This window comes from Phoenix dactylifera, chromosome 13 (genome assembly GCF_009389715.1).
Source record: "Phoenix dactylifera cultivar Barhee BC4 chromosome 13, palm_55x_up_171113_PBpolish2nd_filt_p, whole genome shotgun sequence".
In the NCBI taxonomy this organism is placed as follows: domain Eukaryota; kingdom Viridiplantae; phylum Streptophyta; class Magnoliopsida; order Arecales; family Arecaceae; genus Phoenix; species Phoenix dactylifera.
In genome coordinates, this window is record NC_052404.1 from 11,847,382 (window position 1) to 11,872,631 (window position 25,250).

The window sequence follows — 25,250 nt, forward strand, 5'->3', positions numbered from 1 at the left end:
ACAACGTTTTACCGAAATTATTAATGGTCTAAAAAAGCTTGGGCAAATCTTACACTAACCCCGAACTTGTGAGTAAAATTCTCAGGTCACTGCCAAAAGCATGGGAAGCAAAGGTCACGGCGATTGTAGAAGCCAAAGACCTCAACACCTTGGGGCTAGAACAACTCTTGGGCTCATTGATGACGCATGAGCTCACGATGAAGCAGCATGAAGAAGAGTTGCCAAAGAAAAAGACAATCGCACTCAAGGCTACCTCAAGTGTATGTGAAGAAGAGAGCAGTGAGAGTGAAGAAGAAAGTCAAGATGAGGACTTGGGTTTGATAGTAAGGAAATTTAAAAGTTCATGAGAAGAAAGAAACCATTCCCAAGAAAGAAATTTGGAGGGAGAAATGATTGGGAAAAAGAAAAAGAAAAAGAAAGAGACCCAATCGTATGCTATGACTGCAAGAGACCGGGACATATTCGTTCCGAATGCCCACAACAAAAGAGCATTTTGGAAAGAAGAAGAAAAAGGCATTGAAGGCAACATGGGATGACAGTGACACATCATCCTCCGAGGAAGAGAAGGAAGAGACCGCCAATCTATGCTTCATGGCGCTCGAAGATGACGAGGTATGTCAAAACCCAACTATAAATTTTACTTTAGAAGAATTATATGATGCTTTTTCAAGAACTTATGGGTGATTGTAGTATGTTAGGAGCAAAGAATAAAGAATTAAAAGCCTCAAATCAAAAACTAAAGAAAAATATTGAAAACCTATTAATTGAAAAGGAGAGCGTTAAAAATATGAACACTACTAACCTAAAAATCGAAAATTCAAGACTTAGCACTGAAAATGAAAAGGCAAAAACACTAATCAAGGAATTAAATCTAAAAGTAAATTCCCTACTCAATAGTAATACCTCACTTGCGCAAACTGTTGAATCTCTTAAAAAAGATATGAAAGAACTAGTTAAAGAAAATTTGAATCTTAAGAATGAGGTACATAAGTACAAGCCAATTGTTGAAAATTCACACAAAGCTCTGAAAAATTAATCTTATTCTTTCAAATCAAAGAGCTGTTTTTCAATAAAGCTGGATTAGGATATAAAACTAATAAGCAACAAAAGTATCTAAAGAATTTCTTTGTAAAAGCAAAAGACGTAAAAACTGAAAAACCAACATGCTTTCTTTGTGGAAAGAACGGACATAAAGCCTACTCTTGTATTCAAGAAAAATCCAAACTAACAAGGGTACATTTGTAAAAGCTAAAAACATAACTAAAGTATGGGTGCCTAAGGGAGTCAACTACACTAACCACGAAGGACCCAAGAAAACTTGGGTACCTAAGAGCTTCACATGATCATTTTGCAGATATGCCTTGCAGCCGGAAATAAAAAGAGAATGTGGTAATCTTGATAGTGGTTGCTCAAGGGCATATGACCGTGACAAGAGTCTTTTCGTCACCTTGGAATCAAAAGAAGGAGGAGTAGTACACATTTGGAGGACAATGGCTAAAGGTCGAATTATTGGTGTTGGTAAAAATCTCCATATCACCCCTCCTCATTTATAGATAATGTATTGTTAGTTAATGGACTAAAAACATAATTTATTAAGTATAAGTCAATTTGTGACAAGGGCTTTAAAGTGTCATTTGAATCATCACTATGCATAATTAATAGTCCAATTGATAATGAGATCATACTCACAGGACATAGGCATGGAAACGTTTACATGGGTAGATCTTGATGATCTCACCATGAGGGATGGCCAATGTCTTGTAGCCATGAATCCCAAAGTCCAATGAGACTAGTTGGTTATGGCATCGTAGGTTAGGGCATGCTAGCATGGATTTAAATCTCTAAATTGATCACAAAGGATCTAGTCAAAGGACTACCAAAAATAGACTTGAAAAGAATAAAATTTGTGCGGCATGTCCAATTAGGGAAACAAACAAGAAGTCTTTCAAGTCTAAGAACATAGTCTCAACATCAAAACCCTTAGAACTAATTCACATGGATTTGTTTGGACCCACTAGAACTGCTAGTCTAGGGGGTAAGAAATTTGGTCTTGTCATTGTTGATGATTTTCACGTTTTACATGGGTTTCATTTCTTGCACACAAAGATGAGTCCTTTCTCGCTTTTGTCAAGTTTCATAATAAGGTTTCGAATGAACTCAATCTTAAACTAAAAGCAATTAGGAGTGATATGGTACCGAGTTTGAAAATCAACACTTTGAAAAGTTTTGTGACGAAAATGGTATCAATCACAATTTCTCGGCACCTAGGACACCCAACAAAATGGGGTGGTAGAAAGGAAGAATCGCACACTAGCAGATATGGCTCGTACCATGTTGTGCGAATCGGATCTACCAAAGTACTCTGGCTGAAGCAATAAATACCTCATGTGTATATCTTAAATCGTGCTTTAGTTAGATCCATCTTAAAGAAAACACCGTATGAATTGATAAAAGGTAAGAAACCAAAATATAAGTTATTTTCATGTTTTTCGGTTGTCGATGCTTTATTTTGAATAATGGAAAGGACAATCTCAGTAAATTTAGTGCTAAATCAGATGAGGGGATCTTTCTTAGGTTATCCTCATCTAGTAGAGCATACAGGGTCTTCCAACAAGAGAACTCTTGTTGTTGAAGAATCCCATTCAATGTTGTTTTTGATGAAACTAATGGAGATTCTTCTAGAAAAGAAGAAGATGGTGATGCAGGTATACTTGAAGACCGAATAAAGGAATTCTCCATACAAGACAAGACAACGATGGAGGATGAGGTCAATGGAAGATACAAATCAGCAAGATGAAGAAGGTCAACCTCCATCAAAAATTCAAGATTTTCCTAAAGAATGGAGGTATGCACATGGTCATCCAAAGGGATCTAATCCTTGGTGATCCTTCACAAGGTATAAGAACTAGATCCTCTTTAAGAAACACTAGTAATTACCTTGCTTTTCGTATCACAAATAGAGCCTAAATCACTAGAAGAAGCTGAAAAAGATGATAATTGGATGAATGCTATGCAAGAGGAATTAAATCAATTCGAAAGAAATGAAGTTTGGACTCTAATGAAAAGACCCCCTAATGTTTCAATTATAGGTACCAAGTGGGTGTATAGAAATAAACTAGATGAAGGTGGAATAGTAATAAGAAACAAAGCTAGGCTAGTGGCCAAAGGATATAATCAGGAGGAAGGAATAGATTTTGACGAAACTTTTGCTCCTGTTGCTAGATTAGAGGCTATTAGACTACTTTTAGCATATGCATGCTTCATGGATTTTAAACTTTATCAAATGGATGTAAAAAGTGCATTTTTAAATGGCTATATAATGGAGGAAGTTTATGTAGGACAACCTCCAGGTTTTGAAAATCACTTACATCCAGATTATATTTATAAATTGCATAAAGCATTGTATGGACTTAAGCAAGCCCCTAGGGCATGGTATGAAAGGTTAAGTAATTTCCTAATTGAGAACAAATTCAAGAGAGGAAATGTAGACAAAACCCTCTTTATTAAAAGAAAAGGAAATGACTTATTGCTTGTACAAATTTATGTGGATGATATAATTTTTGGTGCTACTAATGATAGTCTGTGTCAAGAGTTTGCCAAGCTTATGCAGGGAGAATTTGAAATGAGCATGATGGGTGAGCTCAACTTCTTCCTTGGGTTACAAATAAAACAATCAGAGGAAGGCATCTTCATCAGTCAGTCCAAATACATCAAGGAAATGCTGGAAAAATTCAAGATGAAGGATGCAAAGGAAATCAGCACACCCATGGGCTCAAGTTGCAAGCTAGACAAAGATGAAAAAGGTAAAAGTATAGACTGCAAATTATACAGAGGTATGATAGGCTCTCTACTTTATCTTACTGCTAGTAGACCAGATATATTATTCAGTGTTTGTATGTGTGCTAGATACCAAGCATGTCCTAAGGAATCACACTTGCAAGCTGTTAAGAGAATTTTTAGATATCTAGTAGGGACATCTAATGTAGGCTTATGGTATTCTAAACAATCTGACATAAACTTAATTGCTTATTCCGATGCTGATTTTGCCGGGTGCAAACTCGACAGAAAAAGCACAAGTGGCACATGTCAATTCTTGGGTGCCAATTTGGTTTCTTGGTTTAGCAAGAAACAAAATTCAGTTGCTTTGTCCACAGCTGAGGCTGAGTACATTGCAGCTGGAAGCTGTTGTGCCCAAGTTCTTTGGATTAAGCAACAACTTGAAGACTTCGGTATCAAAATGGATAATATATCAATTAAATGTGATAATACAAGTGCAATTAATTTAACAAAAAATCCTGTCCAACACTCTAAGTCAAAGCATATAGAGATTAGGCATCATTTTATTAGGGATCATGTGCTGAAAAATGATGTGATGATTGAATATGTATGTACAGAGAATCAATTAGCTGATATCTTTACAAAGCCCCTTTGTAAAGAAAGATTCAATTTCTTAAGGAATGCCTTGAGCTTGTATGATCCTAGCAAATGAGTTGAATTTGTATTGGATTACTTTGCTACTCAAACTAGTAATCAACCTCAAGGTAGACATAAGTGAAAACATGAATTCATCTGAGCTAAATGACGAACTGTTTGACTTTCCGGAGGATGGTTACCCTCCCTTGGACTCTTCATGGAGATATTTTCAGAACCTATTTCATAGGTATTCGAAATTTGATCAAACATTCCTCATTTCAATATTAATAATTCAAAAAAATTATCAAATTATTATAGGTTGTATCATTAAGGGGGAGGATCACAAACAAATTCACTCTAAGTTTATCAAAAGAGATCATATTGATTAGGGTAATTAAACAAAATTGGGAGAAGATAGAATACAGTCTGAAATTTTTTCAGTGCCGGAGACGTCTCTGGCAAATCGCAGAGACGTCCCCCCAAGGGGAGACGTCTCGCCTTAGTCGCGGAGACGTCTCGGGGACCGAATGAGGGCTTTTTAAATAGGTCGAAATCGCTCGAGCCGACTCGAGCTTTCTCCCTCATTCCCGACCAAAACGGAAAACCCTAGCCTCCATTCGCTCTCCACCTCAAATCCCAGCCTCCGTTTGCTCTAAATCACAAACCCTAGCATCCATGGCACCAAAGAAAGCTAGGACAACCCGTGGGAGGCGACCTAGAGTAGCGGCCGACGGTGAGGAACGGCGGGAAGAACCCTCCGCGCCTTCTCCTCCGGTTGCTCCGCCGACCACGACGATTTCCTGTGCAAATCGCACAGTCACGACTGGTAGGTACATCGATTTCTCCTTTTTAGATCATGAGGAGTTTCTCTATTGGAGAGAGACTCCGAGCTCAAGGGTGGGAGCACCTTTGCACACTAAATACCTCGACCTATCCCGGCCTAGTTAGAGAGTTTTTTAGCAATATGGCATTAGGGGACCAAGGGTACACTGGATGTGTCCGGGGGACATTAGTGGAAGTAAATGAAGATGTCCTATCCACTGTCCTACAAATCCCTAAGGACGGTGAGGCTCCAACATCACTTCCCCAAAGGGAATTAGCCCTAAATCTGCTGTTAGGACAAGAGGACTGCGGCCCTCTTGATGTTATCAACTCCCAAGACCTAAACGCCGAAATGAGATTACTTTTAAGTATTGTCAACCGGGTCTTGTTTCCCAAAACCGGTCGCTTCGATTTTGTTTCGGAGCGAGACTTAGCTATTATGCATCATATCCTACAAGGGATCCCTCTAAACCTTCCTAGACTCATGCTAAATTACATTGCCCTATGTCATAGGTATTCTAGGTTTAGTATACCCTATGGCATGATCTTTACCTTAATCTTTAAACACTTCAAGGTTCCCATTCCAACAAATGAACCTGCAAAGGCCTTGAGAAACACCGACTACTATAATGAGGGCACAATGAGAAGAATGGAGTTTCATAAGATAGATGGGTCGTGGGTCAAGGTTCCAAAAAGAAAAGCACAAACCATAGAGCCTGAAATCCCACATCATGAGTCTGACCATCACTCTCCTCCACCTAGCCACATGAACATCCCTGATATTCCCTCCAGCTCAGCTGGACCTTCCACGTCCATGCCACCACCTCCTCCAGTCAGTGGGCCCTCCTTCCTATCAGAGGATCAGATGCACACCTTAGCATCTGCCATTTGCCAGCAGATAAGGGAGGAGATGAGATCCATGATCTCCACAGAGTTGGCCCCCATCAGAGCTTCACATGAAGGGCTTCTACAAGAGATGAAGGATATTAGAAGTCAAATTGAAGCTACAACACAAGAAATAATTGGTATGGGTGCCACCCAAACCATCAGATCATTAGAGCTCAAGGACAGCTTGAAGAGCATTTCCAAGAGTCTTAAAGAGCTAACAAAGCCAGATGGCAATGTGAGCACCTTAGTTGCCCAACTCAGAGGAAGAATTGAAATGGCAACTATAGAGTTTGAGGCACTTGTGGCAGGTTTCCACAAGTCACAGGGAGATCAATTTAAGACCCTCATGGATTCTATCAATGCATTCATAGATGCAGCTTGTAAGGCTTATGCACAAAGTACAACTAGTAGGCCCCATGAGCAACGTCGCCGATGATGGATATCTTGTAGGATCTTCTTTTTGTAAATCCTAGGCTATTTTTGAAACACCTTTTTGTATTAGAAATCAATACTTGTAATGATTTCTTCTTTTGACTATGTACTGACTTCAAAGGTTTATGATGACATATGAATGAATACAATCTCTTTTGAACACTTTGTGTACATTGCCAATTCTGCGTATGTGTTTCTGTGATTGTGTATGTGATTGTATGATATGCCATAAAAATCTTACCACATACCTTGAGTGTTCAAATTTGATACAAAGAAACAATGCACATAAAACAGGGGGAGCACATCTTGTGATAACTATGTTAAACTAAAAGATAAGTCTGAAATGAATTCCAAAACAAAGGGGGAGTGGATATGAATACATTAATAGAAATGACTTGGACAGGGGGAGCACAACTTGAATATCCTTGAGTAAAATGAATGCTGAATTCCCACTATAAATTGAGTCTTAAGCACCTAAGGATAATTTGTCCCCTTCATGTTGCTGACAAAAAGGGGGAGTAGATAGTATATGGAATGCAAAATTTATAATAGATATTGAATATGGAGATATTGAAAGGGGGAGTATGAAAGGGGGAGTAGACATGGATATTGAATATGGAATGCAAAATTTTTTAATCATACTCCAAAGTTGAATTAGGAAAGATAAAATTGAAGAATATTGATTTTAAGATAATTGCCCTTCTGGAAAAGAAAAGGGGAGTCAAAAAGAATCTAGCTTTCAATTATCTTCAGCATCAATATTTCATTTTAACTTGATTCAAACTCAGTTCATATGCCAAAATCATTTAAGAACTATAAAGATCAATCTTATGCACAAGGAAAGAACTGAATTGAGTGATGCACATTGTATCTAGGCCAAAATATTATACTTGTACATCCGATCAAATACTGTGTATATGTTTAAATTTCAAATTTTGCATATACTCAGTGTTTTGTCATCATCAAAAAGGGGGAGATTGTTGACCCCCTAATGGATTTTGATGAATACAAAACACTAGAGCATAATTCCATTATATCTTAACAATTTAATTAAGGAATTCATGTGTTTTATCTAGAATATTGTTGAGAAATGTCTAGGCAAGTTCCCATAATTTTTATGAATTCATTGAAGAACATTTTGAGTTAATGAAAAAGTTCAGGGACAGCCGAGACGTCTCCTGATAGTTTCAGAGACGTCTCTGGCACAAACAGGAAGAACTGGCACACTTGGAGACGTCCCCGGCACCTGCCAAGTCGTCCCCGCGTTAGCGGAGTCGACTCTCTCAGTAGCGGAGTCGACTCTCTCAGTGGCGGCAGAAAGGCAGTTTTCAAGAGATATGCGCGAGACGTCCCCTGAAAGAGCGGAGTCGACTCTCTCAGGGAATTCCAGAGGACATGTCTTTCGGAGATAAAGAAGCGGAGTCGTCCCCAAGGCAGCGGAGTCGTCCCCACTCAAAAAGTGCAGACAAGCCGAGACGTCCCCGTAAAGTGCCGAGTCGACCCCAGACAACATAAAAAGTAAGATCCTGTAGGCGAGACGTCCCTCGTTGTAGCGGAGACGTCCCCGGAGCGCCTGGGACGCGACTGACAGCTTTTCAGGTTTGGTTTGAATTTCAAATCCTTCTCTTTTTGTTTCTAACGGCTATATTTGCTTTTTGGGCTATAAAAAGGGACCTCTTAAGTGGTTCTCAACAACTCTTCACCAACCAAAAAGCTAGATCATTCAAGAGAGAAGTTAGAAAGAAAAGCTCAAGGGAGTGAGTGCATTCAAGGAAGGAAATCAAGAATTCTCAAGTCTCCCAAGCGATTTCAAGCTCAACCACTCTTGTGCGCTCGGGATTCGAAGCTCACACTCAACCCTACGCGCTCCACCTCGGAAGAATCAACATTTCCCACGCTTCCAACGGCAAAAGGATTCTTCCGGGTTACATTATTCATAATTGTTATATTTGCTTCTTAGAGCTTTTATTTCCTTTTGTAAACTCTTTTATTGTGGTGCTTGTTCCAGTCAAGGGACTTGGAACAAGGGAAAGGCGTCCCAAGCCTAAGAGAAATTGGGGGTTTTAGGGTTTGTTGTGAGCCCGGTGTAAAACAACGAGTTGGGTAGTGAACTCGCAAAACTACCGTACTGTAATCTTGGATTATAGTGGAAATTCCCAAAGGCGCTTTGGGGAGTGGATGTAGGAGCGGTGAAGGCTCCGAACCACTATAAAACCGTGTGTTTGTGGTTGTCTCTTCTTATCTCTTTATCTTTATTTTAGTTCATATATTTGTGTGTTTTATTTTTAATTAGGCAAAAAGTTTTTAAAACACCCAATTCACCCCCCTCTTGGGTGACCATCTCTGGGCAACATCCTTTATGATAATTTTGTCATACAAAAGTTCTTTCTCAGTTTGTTTACCAAACACATGTTAAAGTGCCCACTTTAGAAATATAGTTACCAAACAGCAAACAAGTTTTTATAAAAACTCTACTTCCAACTAGAGGTGCAAATGAGTCGGGTCGAGTCTTAAGTGTCTCCGACCTAATCCGGTTTTTTATTCGGGTTCTAATTTTGAATCCAAGTCCGATCTGGTTGGAGATCGGATTGAGTTCGAGTCGGATCGGGTTCGGGTCGGAATCGGTCTATTTTTTTTTTTGCGCTTTTGGGAAAGAATTTGGGCAAATCTAATTTGGTCATATCATAATTATGAGGTGCTGGGTGACCCATGGACTTGAAAGACTTGCAATTGACCTCCAGTCATAACAATGACCCATGACTTACTAACGGTCTACAAGCCAAATTTCATATCATACTATTTTTTATCTATATGACTTGATTGGACGGAACTTGGTGTCTCCCCGCTCCCCTCCCACGAGGACAAAAAAATTCCAGACCCTCCAAAATCCAATTCCATTGCAGAAAACTGGCACATGACCCATACTCAGTTCAGTGTTCCCTCACTTTCTCCCTTCAAAAGTTAAAAGAAACAAAAACCAAAAAACAGAAGGAAAAAGAAAACCCAGCTACCGAGACACCAGAGGTATCAACAGTGTAATAGATCGAGAGAGAATCCTGACGAGCCGAGGTTCTTTTGGATCCTGTGAACCTATGCTTGTTGCTATCCTTCCACGCTTGAATCCTACTCCTCTTAGGGTTTTTTCTATTTCTTCTTCTTCTTCTTCTTCTTTTTTGGTACAAAGCTTTTCCTCCATTTTCCATCCCTTAGGGAGCAAGCTAACAAGCTCCTAAGAAACCCATATATATCTCCTTATGTCTGCCTTGAAAACCCGCCATAAATTCACTTAAAAATGACCAATCGTACCACGACCCACACAAAAAAAAAAAAGAAAAGACTCTCTTTTGATTTTCCCCTCTCTCTCTCTCTCTTCGGATCCATTCAAATCGGATCGGCTCCGTTCGGTAAATTCAGATCCGACCATAAAATAATTCGAGTCCAATTTTAGGATTCGACCCGAACCCGCGGATTCTAAAATTTGGATCGGATCGGATCTACGTGGGTCAGATCGGATCGGGCCGTAATCCGACCCATTTGAAACTTCACTCGCAATAACTCTACTTCTAAAAGTTTTATTGCCAACAGGCAACAGTTCTCCCAAACACGGCCATAGTGTCCAAAGAATATTAAGATTGAATTGCCTTATTTAGTAGTTAATGATACCTGGTTTTTTAATAGAATAATGCTAGAGAGCAAGTCCTCAAGATATTGGCGTTTACTTTAATAACTACATTGTGAAGCAAGTTTCTACATTAGCGGACAACCACATTTGAAATGTTCACAAGTCTGCTTTCAGATTTTGGCATCATTCTAGGACTGGTATTTAAAAATCATTGTAGTTTTTTTCCCCTATTTTTGAAGGAGAGAATAAATAGCATCGTACATATAGTAACAAGACGGGCTTAACTAAGTTTCCCAATCAATTGTATTTTTGTGATACTAGAATGGGTTGTTAGTGTGTTTACCTCCCTGTAACGTTCATCTCAGAATCAAATCCCTGCGTGGCAGCTGAGAGGATCCAACTGCTCGTAGTCTGTAATGTAATTCATCAAAAGTATGAGGAGCTGATGATCAACCTTTCTTAGCAGAACTTTTTGGCTATGTTTTCTTTTCTTTAAAGTGGTGTTTTTCTGATCCATGGAATTCTCCAGGCACTTTATTTAATTACCTCTGAATCCTCTTCTTTTACCACCATTTTTTAGTTGTTCCGATGCTTATGCGATGTCACTGGGACTTTATCCCTAGCGTATAGGGCAGGCTATGCTGACTATAGTGTTGATTGATGCATCAGAGCAATTGCGACATTTAACTATTTAAACTTTTGGCTTATATAGCTCGTTTATAAGCGAGAATTATAAATGAGCAATGCTGCGACACGAAACTGGAGGAAGACCGTTGATGAAATTTTATCCATACCAGGGCCATCTCCTACGGACATGGTCCTTCTTGCTTGATGTGGATTATTTAGCTGTTAATGCAGTTCTATCACAGGGATTCACTAAATTAAGCTTGCTTGTGTTAGTACTATTTTAAAAAGTCGACCATCTCAAATCCAATGACAGCATCGCCGTGTGGTTGGGTGTATGAAACCATTTCATATTAGCAGTTTACACTGGGAGTCAAAACACATTATTCTAGCTGCACAGACAAATTTCATAAAAGTAATAAACAGCGCCATGATGAGCATCTGATGTCAAATGGTGATCTTTTTCTGAGCTGTGGATTGCAATGAGGAACTTCTGGCTTGGGTTTTGATTATATTACATCATGATGACTCAATCGGTGAGCAAGTGGCTGTTTTCTTGTGCTTTGGTTTATCATCTCCACCAACTTCCAGTATTTTTCTTAGATTCTTCTATTCAGTAGGTATAACAAAAATCGTGGTGATAAATTTTTATAATGTTCTTTAGCACATGCAAGAACCTATAATAATGTCATGCGGCAGACCAATATACTAGAATGCAATTCTGCATGGGTCTACGGTAGTTTGACATATGCCTCGCTCCATGCATCACCACTTTGATATATTAGTCAGTCGTTGGCCATTTTATTGTCAACGGAAAGACCGTGTCAGATAGCATAAAAAACAATCGACGACTGTTCCTTGCATCACACAGTACGACCTTCCCCATGGACCCAAGTACATCTGGATCCCCTCTCTATTTTCCAATCTAACCTTCCCAATGAAGTAATCCAATGGAGAGAGAGAGAGATGAGGAGGGGGAGGAGAAGGAGGGCAGAGTCAAAATGGAGTTACCTGCCTCAACCTAACGTAAAAAGATGGAGTCAAAGCATGTCATCTTGGTATGGAGCTCAGTATTAAAGTCATTTTATTACTACGTCGGTATATCCGATAAGGAAGCAGTTTGACATATCGAGTGTCGATACATCTCCATAATATATATGAACATCGAATAGATACAGTATGATATTATCTTGTACCGGCCGGTCGGATAAAGGCCGAGTGATTTCGCATGGGCAAAGAGCCAGCCAATTACAAGCTCCAAGCTCATCATTAAGCTGTGCACGCCAATACCATCCTATTATCACACTCCCTGTCCGATTGGGCCCCTTCAGCCACCCAATCTTCAGACAAAGGAATGAATGAATAAAGAGATGAAATTAAGATAGTCAAAAAAGAGAACATCAGAGGGCCAGCACCAATGAGGCTGCGGAAGAGGGCCACTGGTGTTCAGACGGTATTGGCATCTGACATGCGCACCACTGATCCACACAGTTTGAAAGATATCTTCAGGTCGAAAGCCCACAAGATCTGTTCAAAATTAAGCCCTTTGATCCACTCTGTGTAAGTAGGAAGTTTGTTTTCATACCAACCAACAAGAAGTTTCTGGTCGACTTGCATGCAGCTGTGAATATATTTCGGTCTAGTGAAACAAACAATGAATATTATGTGAAGATTTATATAGTTGGAATTAATTATGCAGCTGTGATGATTTATAGTGCTTTTGCCTCTTCTTTATAACTTATAGTGTGTTTGATTATGTAAAGATTTAGCCACAAAGTCGGAGCAATTATATATCTTAGCCTCAGTTCGTCTTCCAGACATGTAGCGTGAATCAGCACATATACTCTTATTTTATAAGGTATGTATTTTGGGGGCCATAGACTGGGTGGCTTTCTTCTTGGCAGACACTCAAGAGAAGCCCCATAGGTTTGAGGAGAGAGAGTTACCTTAAGCTCTTCATGATGTATTATTTTTTAATTTTTTTGGATGTAACCGTACTAGATTTGTATGAATTGTTCGTCTTAGCAGCAAAAAAAAAAAAAAAAAAAAAAAACCTTTCATGCACATTGGTAGAATATAAGAACTAGAAAATGATCATCCATACAAGAGTATTTGTGCCTACTAAACTTTTAGCTAATCTCAATTGTTTAAGTGTAAACCAGCATGTGCTTTATCTTCATTATAAATAATTTACTCTCTTGAGTAAGTCAACCAAAATTCCTACTTGTTCTTTTATATATCGAGGCTCTCAGGCAGTAAACTATGAAAAAAAAAAAAAACAAGAAGAAGGGATCAAGTCTTTTGTCCAATAATGCCAATTCACTCTCTTTGCCCAAATTGTCATTTTATACCATCACAATAATAACTTGGCCAGCTATTAACCATCATCAGCACATTTGTAATTAAAAAAAAATGATAGAAACCAACAAGCAGCTTATTAATGTCCCAAACTTACAGACATTACTGCTCACGGAACCATATCATCCATTTCAAGTGGACCAAGTACAACTGAGGCAAAAGCATTAAAGCAATGTATATAGCTATTTTGCTTTTCTTGGATAATATTGGGTTTCCTTTACCTTTTTTTTTTTTTTTGCCAAATTTCGTTTTAGAAATTCTGTGCTTGGTGCAAAGATCCCTCCCGGATCAGTCATTTCCCGTGAGTAAGCCTCCACTAGCGTGCACCTAAACTATTAATCCCACCAAACATTAGGCCACCCGCCAACTCCCGTGCCTCTCCCCCAAGTAGTACCTCTCTTTTTCTCCATCCCTCATGGTTACGTGAACCAACAAAAGTCCGAAGCCTAACCCTGTGTTCAAGCTTTCACCAACTGCTGCGGGCACGCGAGTACCCCTTTCCCACCGGAAGCTACGAGATAGACGTATTGCGTCACTGCTGCACGAATATTAACTCACGTTCCCGAGTACGGTTGTTGACGTCCACGTGGACGGTGCAGGTGTTGGCTAATCTGGAGTCAAATTAAGGCATGAGGCGGTCAGTGGGCCTTCCGGTACGCCGCCCGCCAGGGGGTCCCGGTCCATCCGATGCACATCCGACGGCCACGGCTTCACCGACCTGCTTCCCGGAAAGCCAGATACGGAGAGAAAACGCCCAGATGTGCACGCTACCAATAATCAAATGAGGAAAGACAAGAAAAAAAAGAAGGAAAATCCCAAGAAACAGTGGGGCGATCTTGTTTTATCTCTACATAACATGATGCTCCCCAAGTTGCATCCCCGATGGACAAAAACCGGCCTAAAAGCCTAAAATCCGGTGGTTCGATCTCCGTCGAACCGGTTTTGAGTGGTTCGGGGAACGAGATTTGAGGAGCGTTTTGAAGTATAATAAAGTATTATTAAGGTGATGAGCTTAGTCCCCAGCTGGGGACCGTCGCCCGCCATTAATGCTTCCCACCCTCCAACGTCTGTCTCGCCTTCTCTCTCTCTTTCTCGTTTTGGCTGCGGACAGAGACGCACAGAAAGAGAGAAAGAGAGAGAGGTGAGCCAGGTCAACCTTCGGGAAGGTGTCAAAGGGGAGCTCCAAGGGGGGAAAAAACGAGAGAGGGGAAAAAAAAGGGAACCACCTTTTAGGAGGCTTGGCTCTCCGCTCTTCTCATCTCCTCCATTCTCTCTCCCTCTTCGTGATTTCGATCATTTATTTGGTCGCCCAAACCTTTTTCTCGTGGAATCCGAGCCATCCTCTCGAATTCGGCAGCTGGAGACCTCCCCTGTGAGGTGGGTTTCGCGTGGTGGTCCTGCTTTCTCGCACGATCGGGGGGTTGCTTTCGTTCATTAAAAAGAACGTTTTTTGGCCCGATTCGCTGGTTTCCCCTCACGGATCTGGCCAAGGCTTTTGCTCGTCCTCTTGGTGTTGGTGGGGCTTATTACGGTCGGGCGAGGAGGGAGCTGGTATCGGGAGTTGTTCTTGATGGGGAATTGCTGCAGCGCGCAGGTCAAGGCGGAGAGCACCTCCTACAGTGCCTTTGCTTCAGGTACCACCAAAATTTATTGCTTTGCCGGTTTTCATGTTTTGTTAGAGCTCAGAGATCAACTACGACGACTGGCTTTTCCTGGAATGAAGTTTGGGATTCTTTCGGCCTCCACGGTGCACTGGCATAAGTTTTTTGGTGATGCCGATCGAGTTTTAGGTGGTCTAAATTGTAGTTATTGTTTTACGGTCACTCCAGACTCATCGGGCTACTGCTGAAAAGAATTCATTTTCTAGGCTTCTAAAAGGATAGTATTTTTGTTTCTTTTCTGAGTTGCGGGTTGCGATGAGGAACCTCTGGCCTGGGTTGTGATTACATCTCTCTGTTAGTAACTTTAGAAGCTGCCAGCCATTAGGATTAGGTGTGCCTCCTGTCTCTAGCAGTAGTTGGAAGTTCTGTGTGTGGATATATTTGTGGTGTTGCCCATAGGTTATGAGTGATTTAATGACATCTTTACTTTTTATCTTAACTTAGCATCCCCAACAATATTGTCGACATCTTTTTGAAATTTAATTGCTATTATTGTGATTTGCTTTACAATTTGTTGAGATTATTGTTAGGAAAGTGGACCCCATTACCTTTTCTTTAAATTCCATGAATTTGATTCACTGAATGTTTGTCGTGATCGAATCTGTGCCAGCCTAAATACGTTGGGAAAGATGGATTTGATTTGCTGAAATTTTGTTGTGATAGGAGTCTGTGTCAGTCTAAATACATCTGGAAAGATGCATTTGTTTTGCTGAAAATTTGTTGTGGTTGGAGTATGTCAGTCTAAATACATTTGGAAAGATGGATTTGATTTACTAAAAGTTTGTCATGGTTGGAGCCTCGTCAGTCTAAGTACATTTGAAAAGATGGAATTGTTTTAACTGAAGCTTTGCTGCAATTTGTCTAAACTTGAATGCCTTTCCAGTTAGTTGTATTCTGAGATTTTTAATACAGTCATTTGAGACTTCATTCGGAGTAGTGGACTTTGTTTTCTGAGTCAGTTTGCTGCAATGATATTTTTCTAAAATATACTTTTCACTTGAATCTGAATTAGTAGTTGATATCGTGTTTGGATGCATAGGCGTGAACTCTAAATACAGTAATAGAGATGGAAAGGGGAGTGGTTCTAGCAGCCGGGTTTCCGCAGCATCCGTGCCTCCAACCCCTCGGAGTGAGGGTGAGATCTTGCAGGCATCAAATGTGAAGAGCTTTGCATTCAACGAACTGAAAAGTGCCACCAGGAATTTCCGACCAGACAGTGTGTTGGGAGAGGGAGGATTTGGTTCAGTCTTCAAGGGATGGATTGATGAGCACTCATTTGCAGCAACCAAGCCTGGGACTGGAATTGTTATTGCCGTGAAGAAGCTCAACCAGGAAGGCTTTCAGGGTCACAGAGAATGGTTGGTGAGTATCCTGTTCTTGATAATTTAATCTTTTTTATAATTATTTTTCTGAAAGAAGTTTGCATAACCCTGTAGAATTGCTCTGTTTAGTTTCATGCATGCCTGCTGAAACATGGTATATTTGCTCTTATCAGTTGGCAAGTGTGGAGGTGTTCTGTGGTAAATCAGGTATTTTTTTTCTCGGTTCCTGTTAACTCTGACAAACAATTCCTTTTGGAATATTGCAGGCAGAAGTTAACTACCTGGGCCAGTTGTCTCATCCTAATCTTGTAAAGCTTATTGGGTACTGCTTAGAGGATGAACAGCGACTTCTTGTCTATGAGTTTATGCCTCGGGGGAGCTTGGAAAATCATCTTTTCAGGAGTAAGTTCTTTCTGGGCTATGTACTTGCCTTTTGATATGCACTCATAGTGGTTGTATGAAGCTCCATGGTTTACTGGATGCTATGTTATTCTCCTTGAGGAATTGTATGGTTTGCCGATATTTCCTTCATATGTTTTATGAATGCTAATTATTGTACTTGCCCGGGATGTAGGGGGTTTCATACTTTCAACCCCTCTCTTGGAACCTCCGGATGAAGGTTGCCCTTGGAGCTGCAAAAGGGCTTGCTTTTCTGCACAGTGACAAGGCAAAAGTTATTTATCGCGATTTTAAGACATCGAATGTCCTTCTTGATTCGGTACGTAACGTTCTGGATTTTCTCTTCTTTCAAATTCAACAATAATATCACCCTCAAAATTAATCTTTTTGGTGTATGTACAGAACTACAATGCAAAGCTTTCTGATTTTGGGCTGGCAAAAGATGGTCCAACTGGTGATAAAAGCCATGTCTCTACCAGGGTCATGGGAACATTTGGATATGCTGCTCCTGAATATCTTGCAACAGGTATATTTCTTGTATGTGGTGATTTAAGTGCCCTCAAGCTGTTTCTATCTGATGCTTTGGAGAACCTGTTCTTGTCATTTGGCTTGTATACATATCTGAATTCTTGTGATGCTTTTATCAAATTCTCAGTTCTCCAAATTAATGAAAATCATTTTAATTACTCAGCAATGTTTCATTGACCAAATGACTCAGCAAATCGTAATTGAACAAGTGAATATTTAGATCATGGACTTTATAAATTTTGGGCAGCTAACTCACAAAATAGTCAAATTATTGAGGACTATATTTGTGCTGCTGCTGTTTCTTGTGTCAGTTCCCCCGCTTTCTTCTTCATACAGGCACTTGTATGTGGATTTATTTATGCACTTTTATTTTTCCAAGACTTTTATGCGTACCAAAGTTATACCAAACTTTCGGTGAAATTTCCTTTTCCCTGAACTTGAATATTTTCCCTTGCTGAATTATTCCTGAAAGCCAGACCTATGACTTTGTACTTGTATAGATGCAGATATTTGGGGCCCTTTGCTTTGTAGTTGTTAGGTTTCTGAGTCAATGTGAAAGTCTGCATAACTTTGCGGTACCTTTGGAAAGAAAGGTATATGGCTGCTGGGTTGATTTCTACTCAATTCAGTTAATGCGCAGCCCTTATGAAAGGATACCATTATGGAAGCTGTAACTAGCATAAGTTATGCAGGCATCATGTGAGAATATTTGTTTATAAAAACCAGCAAGTTTATAAGTTTAAGCATCTAGATGTAAATAATGTTTTCAGATGCCAGAATGCAAGGCACTGTTGGACAGTTATGTAGTTCGACTTATGTAGGTTGTGCATCTTCAATAATTTCAGGTATCGGCATTGCTTATGGTTGGATTAAATATTAAATAGTACAGAATCTGAAGTATAGAATTGTTTTTTAGTTATCTGGTAATGAATCTGGTGGGTAAGTGAAGTTCCATAGCTATTATTATGGTTTCTGAGTGGTCAATGACTCAATGTGCATGGACTGGGCTGCTTCGGATATCCATTTCTTGCTCATATGAATTGGTGCCTTCTAATTACATAAGTGGCTAGTTATACTAGATTAAATGTGAAAGCATTCTCTATGACATTGAAGCATGAGGATATTTGTGAGTCTAACACTTGCATTTTCAAAGGTCATTTGACTGCCAAGAGCGATGTGTATAGCTTCGGGGTTGTTCTGCTAGAAATGTTATCTGGACGGCGAGCTGTGGACAAGAACCGCCCGGCCGGGGAACACAATTTGGTGGAGTGGGCAAGGCCTCATCTCGCAAACAAGAAAAGGATCTTCCGCATCTTGGATGCACGGCTGGGAGGGCAGTACTCACTAGGAGGAGCCCAGAAGGCTGCCGCCCTTGCACTGCAGTGCTTATCCATAGAAGCCAAATACAGGCCAAACATGGATGAAGTGGTACCGGAATTAGAACAGCTGCAGGATACCAAAGACACTGGGAGAAACCCTCAGAATGAACGGAAGGTGAGCAGCCAATATGTCGGCAGCAATCTGCAAAGGTATCGCCGCAGAAGCGTAGAAGAACCTGGAAGAGGAAAGGGTGCTTATGCTAGGCCCTCAGCTTCCCCTCTTTATGCTTAGCAGCCCAAGTTGAGGGGAAACTGTAATTTGATCTTCAGAGAAGGGTTGGGGGGGACAGAGAGAATAGAAGGGATCGATCTTGTATGTAACATGCTATGTGTGTCCCCTTCTGTTGCTGCTGTACAGCTTTTCTTGTTCTTGCTCGAGTATGGTGTGTGCATTTTGGCCTTTCCCAAAGTCATGGATGAGTGCTTTGGGTGTTCTTTTTGTAGCTTCTCATTTGCCGGAATTTGGAAGAGGCAATGGCGAGAGTAAATTTTTCGCCTCCTTTATTCCATGGGTAATGGACTTTACATTCCTTAATTTTTATCAGCTTCTGAGATCGCTCTCCTCCAATATTCATGGTTTTTGTAATGGCTTGTGGGGATGCGTCCATTCTTAGCGGCTTTCCTTTTCGGTATCGTTGGCGCAAAGCAGAACAACAGAGGTGCATTACTCGCATGTATCAAGCTACAAGCTTCAAGAAGCATCATCCCTCGGATGACTGTGAGACCACTGGCTCGGTTGGCAGCCGCATTTGGCCCGCCGAGGGGAAAGGTTGGCATATTGCGTGATGCTCTGTCTTTTGACTGCCTTTCATACTGGATGACATAGTTTTGTTGTCAATGTGCTTTTAGGAGAAAAAGGTGCTGTAATCATACCATACAATTAATTGGCTTACCAATCTTCGGGTGTTTGTTTTTGAATGATAGTAAAGTATCGCTAGTTTTTTTTAAAGCGCGATTCAATAGAGAAATTATATCTTACACAGCATGCACGGTGTGGCTGCGTATGCCGCCAATCACATCTGTTCATTTCTACAGGCTCCATTTATTAAGCACTCGTCTTGGTGCACCGCTGTGTAGGATATAAATTTCTCGATTGGATATTATAAACTATGCAGAAAGACTGCTCCTGCAGCAATTAGGCATGTGTGAGGGGGAAAAGCCAGGGTTCTTAGTTTGGAGTTTTCCCCCTGATGGGTCGAGTTCATTAAACAAATGTTGTGCTACGCTCGTCCTAAGGCCCGGCCCATTAGAAGCTCTCGATTTTGTGAGCTCCGCCTGCAAGAGAGCGTGGGCCGCGTGGCTGGGCCGCATTGCGGAGAGGCGAAGAAACAAAGGCATACTCGTTATCCCCTTGCTGCCGCCTCCTCGCTCCTCGCCGCTCGCCCGTTCTGGCCCTATCAAGAAGCCGCGGGGGTCTCCAATGGCGACGTTGCAGCACGTTTGCTCTGCCCCACTCGCACGTGCACTACGCTCCCGCGCCGCCTCCCTCGCCCCCTCGAGTCCCCCGGCTCGCTTGCCCCAACCGGACTCCTCTCGCGTGCTCCTCGGCTTGTCCGAGCCGGAGCTCCGGCAGCTCGCCCTCGACTTCGGACAGGTATCTAATCGAGGGGAAGTCCTACCCTAGCGTTTCTAAAAAGATTTCCCCTTTTTTTTTTTCCTTTGCCCGTAATTAGTTCACGGTGATGTACTTTTCTTGTTCTTGTTCATGTTCATGGGTCAGCAAAGCTATAGGGGGAAACAGCTCCACCATCTTTTATACAAGACCAAGGCTAAAGAAATCCCAGATTTCAGCCACTGTAAGTTCAATTAATTTTCATTCCGAAATTTAATGCTTGCGGTAGAGAAAAACGGATCGAATTCTCAAATAACTACTTTGTTTTTTTTTCTTCAAAAAACTGTTGTCTCTGTCTCAATTTCCTTTGCTTTCTCCCCTTCCTCTCCTTTTGATGGACGTGATTTTTGGTTGGGCTAGTATGTGTTGTGTGCTACATGGTCTCTTTTGGTAATTGGTAGGGCAGTGCCTCAGGCGTTCCGGAATGGTCTTCGCGAAGCTGGTTGGAGGGTAGGAAGATCCCCTGTTCATCGTGCTGTCTCTGCTGCAGATGGCACCGTAAAGGTAAAAAAGTATCACCCTTTTGGGAATGACCATTACATGCTCACCACATGCCGTATATGTTCTCGATGGAAGTTGTTCATGTAATAATTAGTTTACTAAGAGCCGGGAATCATATAACTAAGCTACAGGGGAAGGTGATAAAATAAAGATGGAAGCAGCTAGCATGGATTTGAACAATTAATATGGCTTTATAACAAGAAGGTCACTTATTAAGGAATTGATGTAAGACTGTAAAATGAAGAAGATGAGATTATCCATCACTTTTGCTGTTCCCAAACTGTGAAAACAACAAGAAAAGGGGATACAGCTAGTTTGCTGGGTGAGGTCAAGATGTATTGCCTACCTTAGAAGGAGGTTATGAGTGGCACTGATCGAGTACTGAAGGAAAGCTTTTTGATATAGATGTGTAATGTTGCTTGGGGGGGGGGGGGGCCTTTACTTTAGACTCGGGAGGTTCCTCAGATGTATATTGGAGGGTCAAGCAAGGGGGGTGGGGGCTTTACTTTAGAAGAAACCATTTTGAGGATGCTTATGGCATCTGAGGTTTTGACTCTGAAAACAGACCGATGGTAAAGGAAATTCCTGTAAAGCTGACTGCAAAATGACAGGATTGTCTTGTATGTTGCTAAAGGCAAACTTTCCTTGCATTTGCCATTAGTTATAAGTGCGTAGTGCTTCTGGATAATTGGTCGTATAAGGTTTGAATGTGGAGCATGTATGTGGAATTCTTCTTTCTTTCATATTTATGTACGAAATAAATATTGATACCAAATCGACAACCTAATGATTCTCGCTGTTTGTGATTTCTCATGTCTGATGTAGTGCTGTAAGCAAGGTACGCGGTACCGACTGTACCGACGTACCGGTGGGCATCAGTATCGGTACAGTACCGAACCAAACCGAGCCGAACCGGTATTGTACCGATGGGGCTAAAAGCCAAAAAAAAAATTGGAGCCGGTACAGACTGGTTCGGTACGGGCCGGTACGGGTCGGTACGATTAGGTACCGAAATATGTAGCTGTACCGTACCGGTAGGGTCCGGTACCGGTATGTACCGGCCGGTACCCGGCCCATTACAGCTTTAATCACATTACTCTAATATAGGATTTTTCTATTTATTGTATGTTGCAGTATATATTCTGCTCAATTGCCTCATTGAATCCAATCTTGCAGATACTTATAAAGTTGGAAGATAACAGATTAATCGAAACTGTAGGGATACCTGTTGAGGAAGATAAAGGTTCATTTCGCCTTACTGCATGCGTATCATCACAGGTATAATTGTAAGACTTGGATCACTATTGTTGACATGAGTTTCTCTATTGCTGCTGCTGCTGTTGTTATTTCCCATGGAAAATACTGCTTCTGCTTGCATACATATCATGTGCATTTTTCAGAATGTTCTTTTGAAAATTGACCCTCCTATATAAAAAAAAAAACCTTTTTTGATTCTCTAATCTTTGGTAAGATATGCAGGTAGGGTGTCCCTTGCGATGCTCATTTTGTGCTACTGGAAAGGGTGGTTACTCAAGGAACCTCAAACGACATGAGATTGTTGAGCAGGTTTTCTGTGGAACATTTAGAATTTTGCTTCTAATAATTTGTAAATTATAATTTTTGATATGAAAGTGTCTGTAAAATGTTGTTTATAATTTTTAGTTGCTTGTGTCGGTGCTTTGTGAATGTAGGTATTGGCTATAGAGGAGCTCTTCAGACATAGGGTGACAAATGTTGTCTTCATGGGCATGGGTGAACCAATGTTGAATCTGAAGTCAGTTTTGGAAGCACATAGGTGCTTGAATAAGGTTCTAAATTATTTTCCATTAAATATATCTCTGGTGAAAATACGATGTAATTAGAACCTGGATCTTGAATTAAAAGTATGATTTAGATTCTTTATCTGTTTGACAGATTTAGATTCTTTATCTGTTTGACATTGCTACAAAAAAATAATCTGATATATGTGTGATTATTGCTTGGTTTTACAAACGGTATCCCAGTTGCCAACAAAAAAAGATGCTAATAAAAATTTTTTTCCTGATAACTTTGCTAGAGAAAATAATGACCTATAGTGTTGCATTTGCAATATATATTATTCTTATGCATTTTTATATTTTCTATTATTTTTGTATAGCAATATACACTGTAATGCATCCCTTGACGTCCTTTTTTTAATGACTAAACTTGAATCATGCCTTATTTAAATTTTCATATCATAGCGGCATGACTTTCCCAGTGCATATAGTGGAATTTTCATATTATACTGGTGCTTACAGTATCCAGGACAGTTGCATTCGATTCTCTTCTCTTGTCTTCACAATAACTCTTCTCTCGATAGGATGTAGATTATGCTTGCAAAAATAATAAACATGCATTAAGTTTTAGGTACATGTTGAAACCTAGATTCTAACAAATACTTGGTGCATAAAATGGTCACAGTAGCTGAAGACACTCTTGGAATTTGGGTTCTGGAGTTTGTAAGTTTATTGTCATTATTATAATCAGTAAGGGCATTACACCATTTTTCTTTATGTATTTTGTTTTTAGGATGTGCAAATTGGGCAAAGGATGATGACAATATCCACAGTGGGTGTGCCCAACACAATCAAGTTGCTGGCGTCACACAAGCTTCAGTCAACATTGGCTGTCAGGTATCTAGCCTTTGCTAGTGCTCCTAAAGGTGCATCATATATCATTTTTCTGGTTCCTGCAAGTACCACTGGTTTCTGGAGTTATTATACTAGATTTAGAGCACCAATTATACTATACAATTTGAGGAAAGATGCTGCTTCGTGGTAGTTGTATATGCTTTCTTGATCATCTAATCACAGAAATTACTGATGGAACAAATATCAAACATTTGCTTGCACATGCTAACACATTTGTGTTGGTGGCCATCCACAGCTGCCCCATTCATAAGCATGGATGTATACTTTACTATCATAGTTTCTTGCTTGCTTTTATTAACAGTTGAAAATATTCCAATCTGATTTGCTAAAACCCAAATTATACATGCATGCTGCAAATGTAACCATGCACTGTCATGCACACTTCAATGTGCAGTAACAGTTAAACACTGAACTACTATTGCTTTGTGAGGAATTCTAGATCTGCAAGGCTGTGTGGATGATAACCATCTGCATGGGCCATGCGAACAACTCTTAGCTATCACATGAGGCCATTATCAAGTGCCATTAGGTAACTCTGTCTGTCAGGCAGGGCCTGCACCAATCTAAGTTACCTCAGTCTAGCATTCTCTTGCCCAGTGAGCTTTATCTGGATTTCAGCTCTATCTTCACGAATTTAAGTTTTTGTGTTCCTCCTGCTGATCTGTAGTTTTTTTGGCTTTTATGGGGCTCAAGCATACATGCTCCAAACCAGGAACTTCGACAAATGTTTGTTCCCAGTGCAAAGTCTTACCCCTTAGATGCGTTAATGGATGACTGCAAGGACTATTTCCTCCAAACTGGACGCAGAGTAACCTTTGAGTATACACTTTTAGGTAGTTGACCAGAATTTAACTTGTACCCTGTTTGATATTTTGTTTAGTAGTATGAATTTTGATGTGCTAACCATTTCTTTTCAAATCATGGATATGGGCAGCTGGTCTCAATGATAGAATAGAGCATGCAGTAGAACTTGCAGAAATGCTTCATTCGTGCGGTCGTGGTTATCATGTGAACCTGATACCTTTCAATCCTATAGAAGGTTCTGAATACCGAAGGCCATATAAGAAAGCGGTATCAACTTGATGGATTACACATTCAATTCTGTTTTTTGGTTCCTCTTAGTTGATTTTAATTAGTATCATTAGCCATTTTGCTGGTAAATTGGGGGTGACAGCTGCCATATTCTGTACCAAGTAGCAATATTTCTATGCAATCCACCTTTAGCATGTGGAAATGGTAATTACCTGAACGACAGAATTGACTTCTTCAGTTTGCTTTGCAAAATTGGCAGGTTTTAGCTTTTGCAGCAGCCTTGGAGTCTAAAAAGATAACTGTCAGTGTTAGACAAACACGCGGGCTTGATGCTAGTGCTGCCTGCGGGCAGCTCAGGAACAACTTCCAGAAAAGTCCGTTGCTTGAGTCAGCAGCAGCTGAACCTCAACCCTTGCCCATCTAATCGTGATGGTCCCTGGGACTGGTACCTGTCGGAATCTTAGTTGAGGATTTAAACGGGAAATAGCCATCTTTTAAATCTGAAGAGATAGAAGTAAGATTGCCATGCAATTCTGTTTACTCGCAACAAATGGCTTGAAGCCAAACTAATGGGAGACACAACTGAATTCTGCCAATAAATGAACATTGGCTTGTCTGGAGACTTGGTGGAAATGATGAAGCTAAGATTGGTCCAAGCAAAAGCTACTTAGGAGATTCTCAGAATTAGTGGGGCATGTTGCTTTGTTATCGAAGTTTTCTCACTAGCACATCCCTATTTCTGTAAGGTTCTTGTGTGACTTGAACGCTATATATCCAATAGAACCCAAAATTTGAGAATTGTAGTCTTTAACGTTTTAGTTTCTCCAAGCAATCATCTTAGTTTCATCAAATCATGAGCTTTTGCTAAATTTGTTGAACTTTGTTGTTGCAAAGTTTTATACAGGAAAATGCGACAACTGAGCTGGAACTAGATGACACTATTTTATAGCTTACCTATGAATTTAATTTATTGCTGTTAATGCTC

General features: G+C 40.4%; 2 protein-coding genes across 2 annotated transcripts; both read left to right on the forward strand.

Annotated features, from left to right (window-relative positions):
• Nucleotides 1-14,198: 14,198 nt before the first annotated feature.
• Nucleotides 14,199-19,016, forward strand: LOC103721990 (receptor-like cytoplasmic kinase 176). The gene is made up of 6 exons (XM_039133112.1): nt 14,199-14,793; nt 15,860-16,182; nt 16,409-16,544; nt 16,718-16,860; nt 16,944-17,067; nt 18,223-19,016. Exons 1-6 carry the CDS (start codon nt 14,730-14,732, stop codon nt 18,678-18,680), a joined length of 1,248 nt encoding a protein of 415 aa, XP_038989040.1. The 5' UTR covers nt 14,199-14,729; the 3' UTR covers nt 18,681-19,016.
• Nucleotides 19,017-19,791: 775 nt separating this feature from the next.
• LOC103721994 (probable dual-specificity RNA methyltransferase RlmN) lies at nt 19,792-25,116 on the forward strand. Its single transcript, XM_039133113.1, has 10 exons — nt 19,792-20,042; nt 20,169-20,244; nt 20,467-20,564; nt 21,738-21,839; nt 22,041-22,127; nt 22,253-22,369; nt 23,112-23,215; nt 23,927-24,066; nt 24,168-24,304; nt 24,525-25,116. The coding sequence occupies exons 1-10, from the start codon at nt 19,869-19,871 to the stop codon at nt 24,687-24,689; spliced, it is 1,200 nt and encodes a 399-aa protein (XP_038989041.1). The 5' UTR covers nt 19,792-19,868; the 3' UTR covers nt 24,690-25,116.
• Nucleotides 25,117-25,250: the final 134 nt, after the last annotated feature.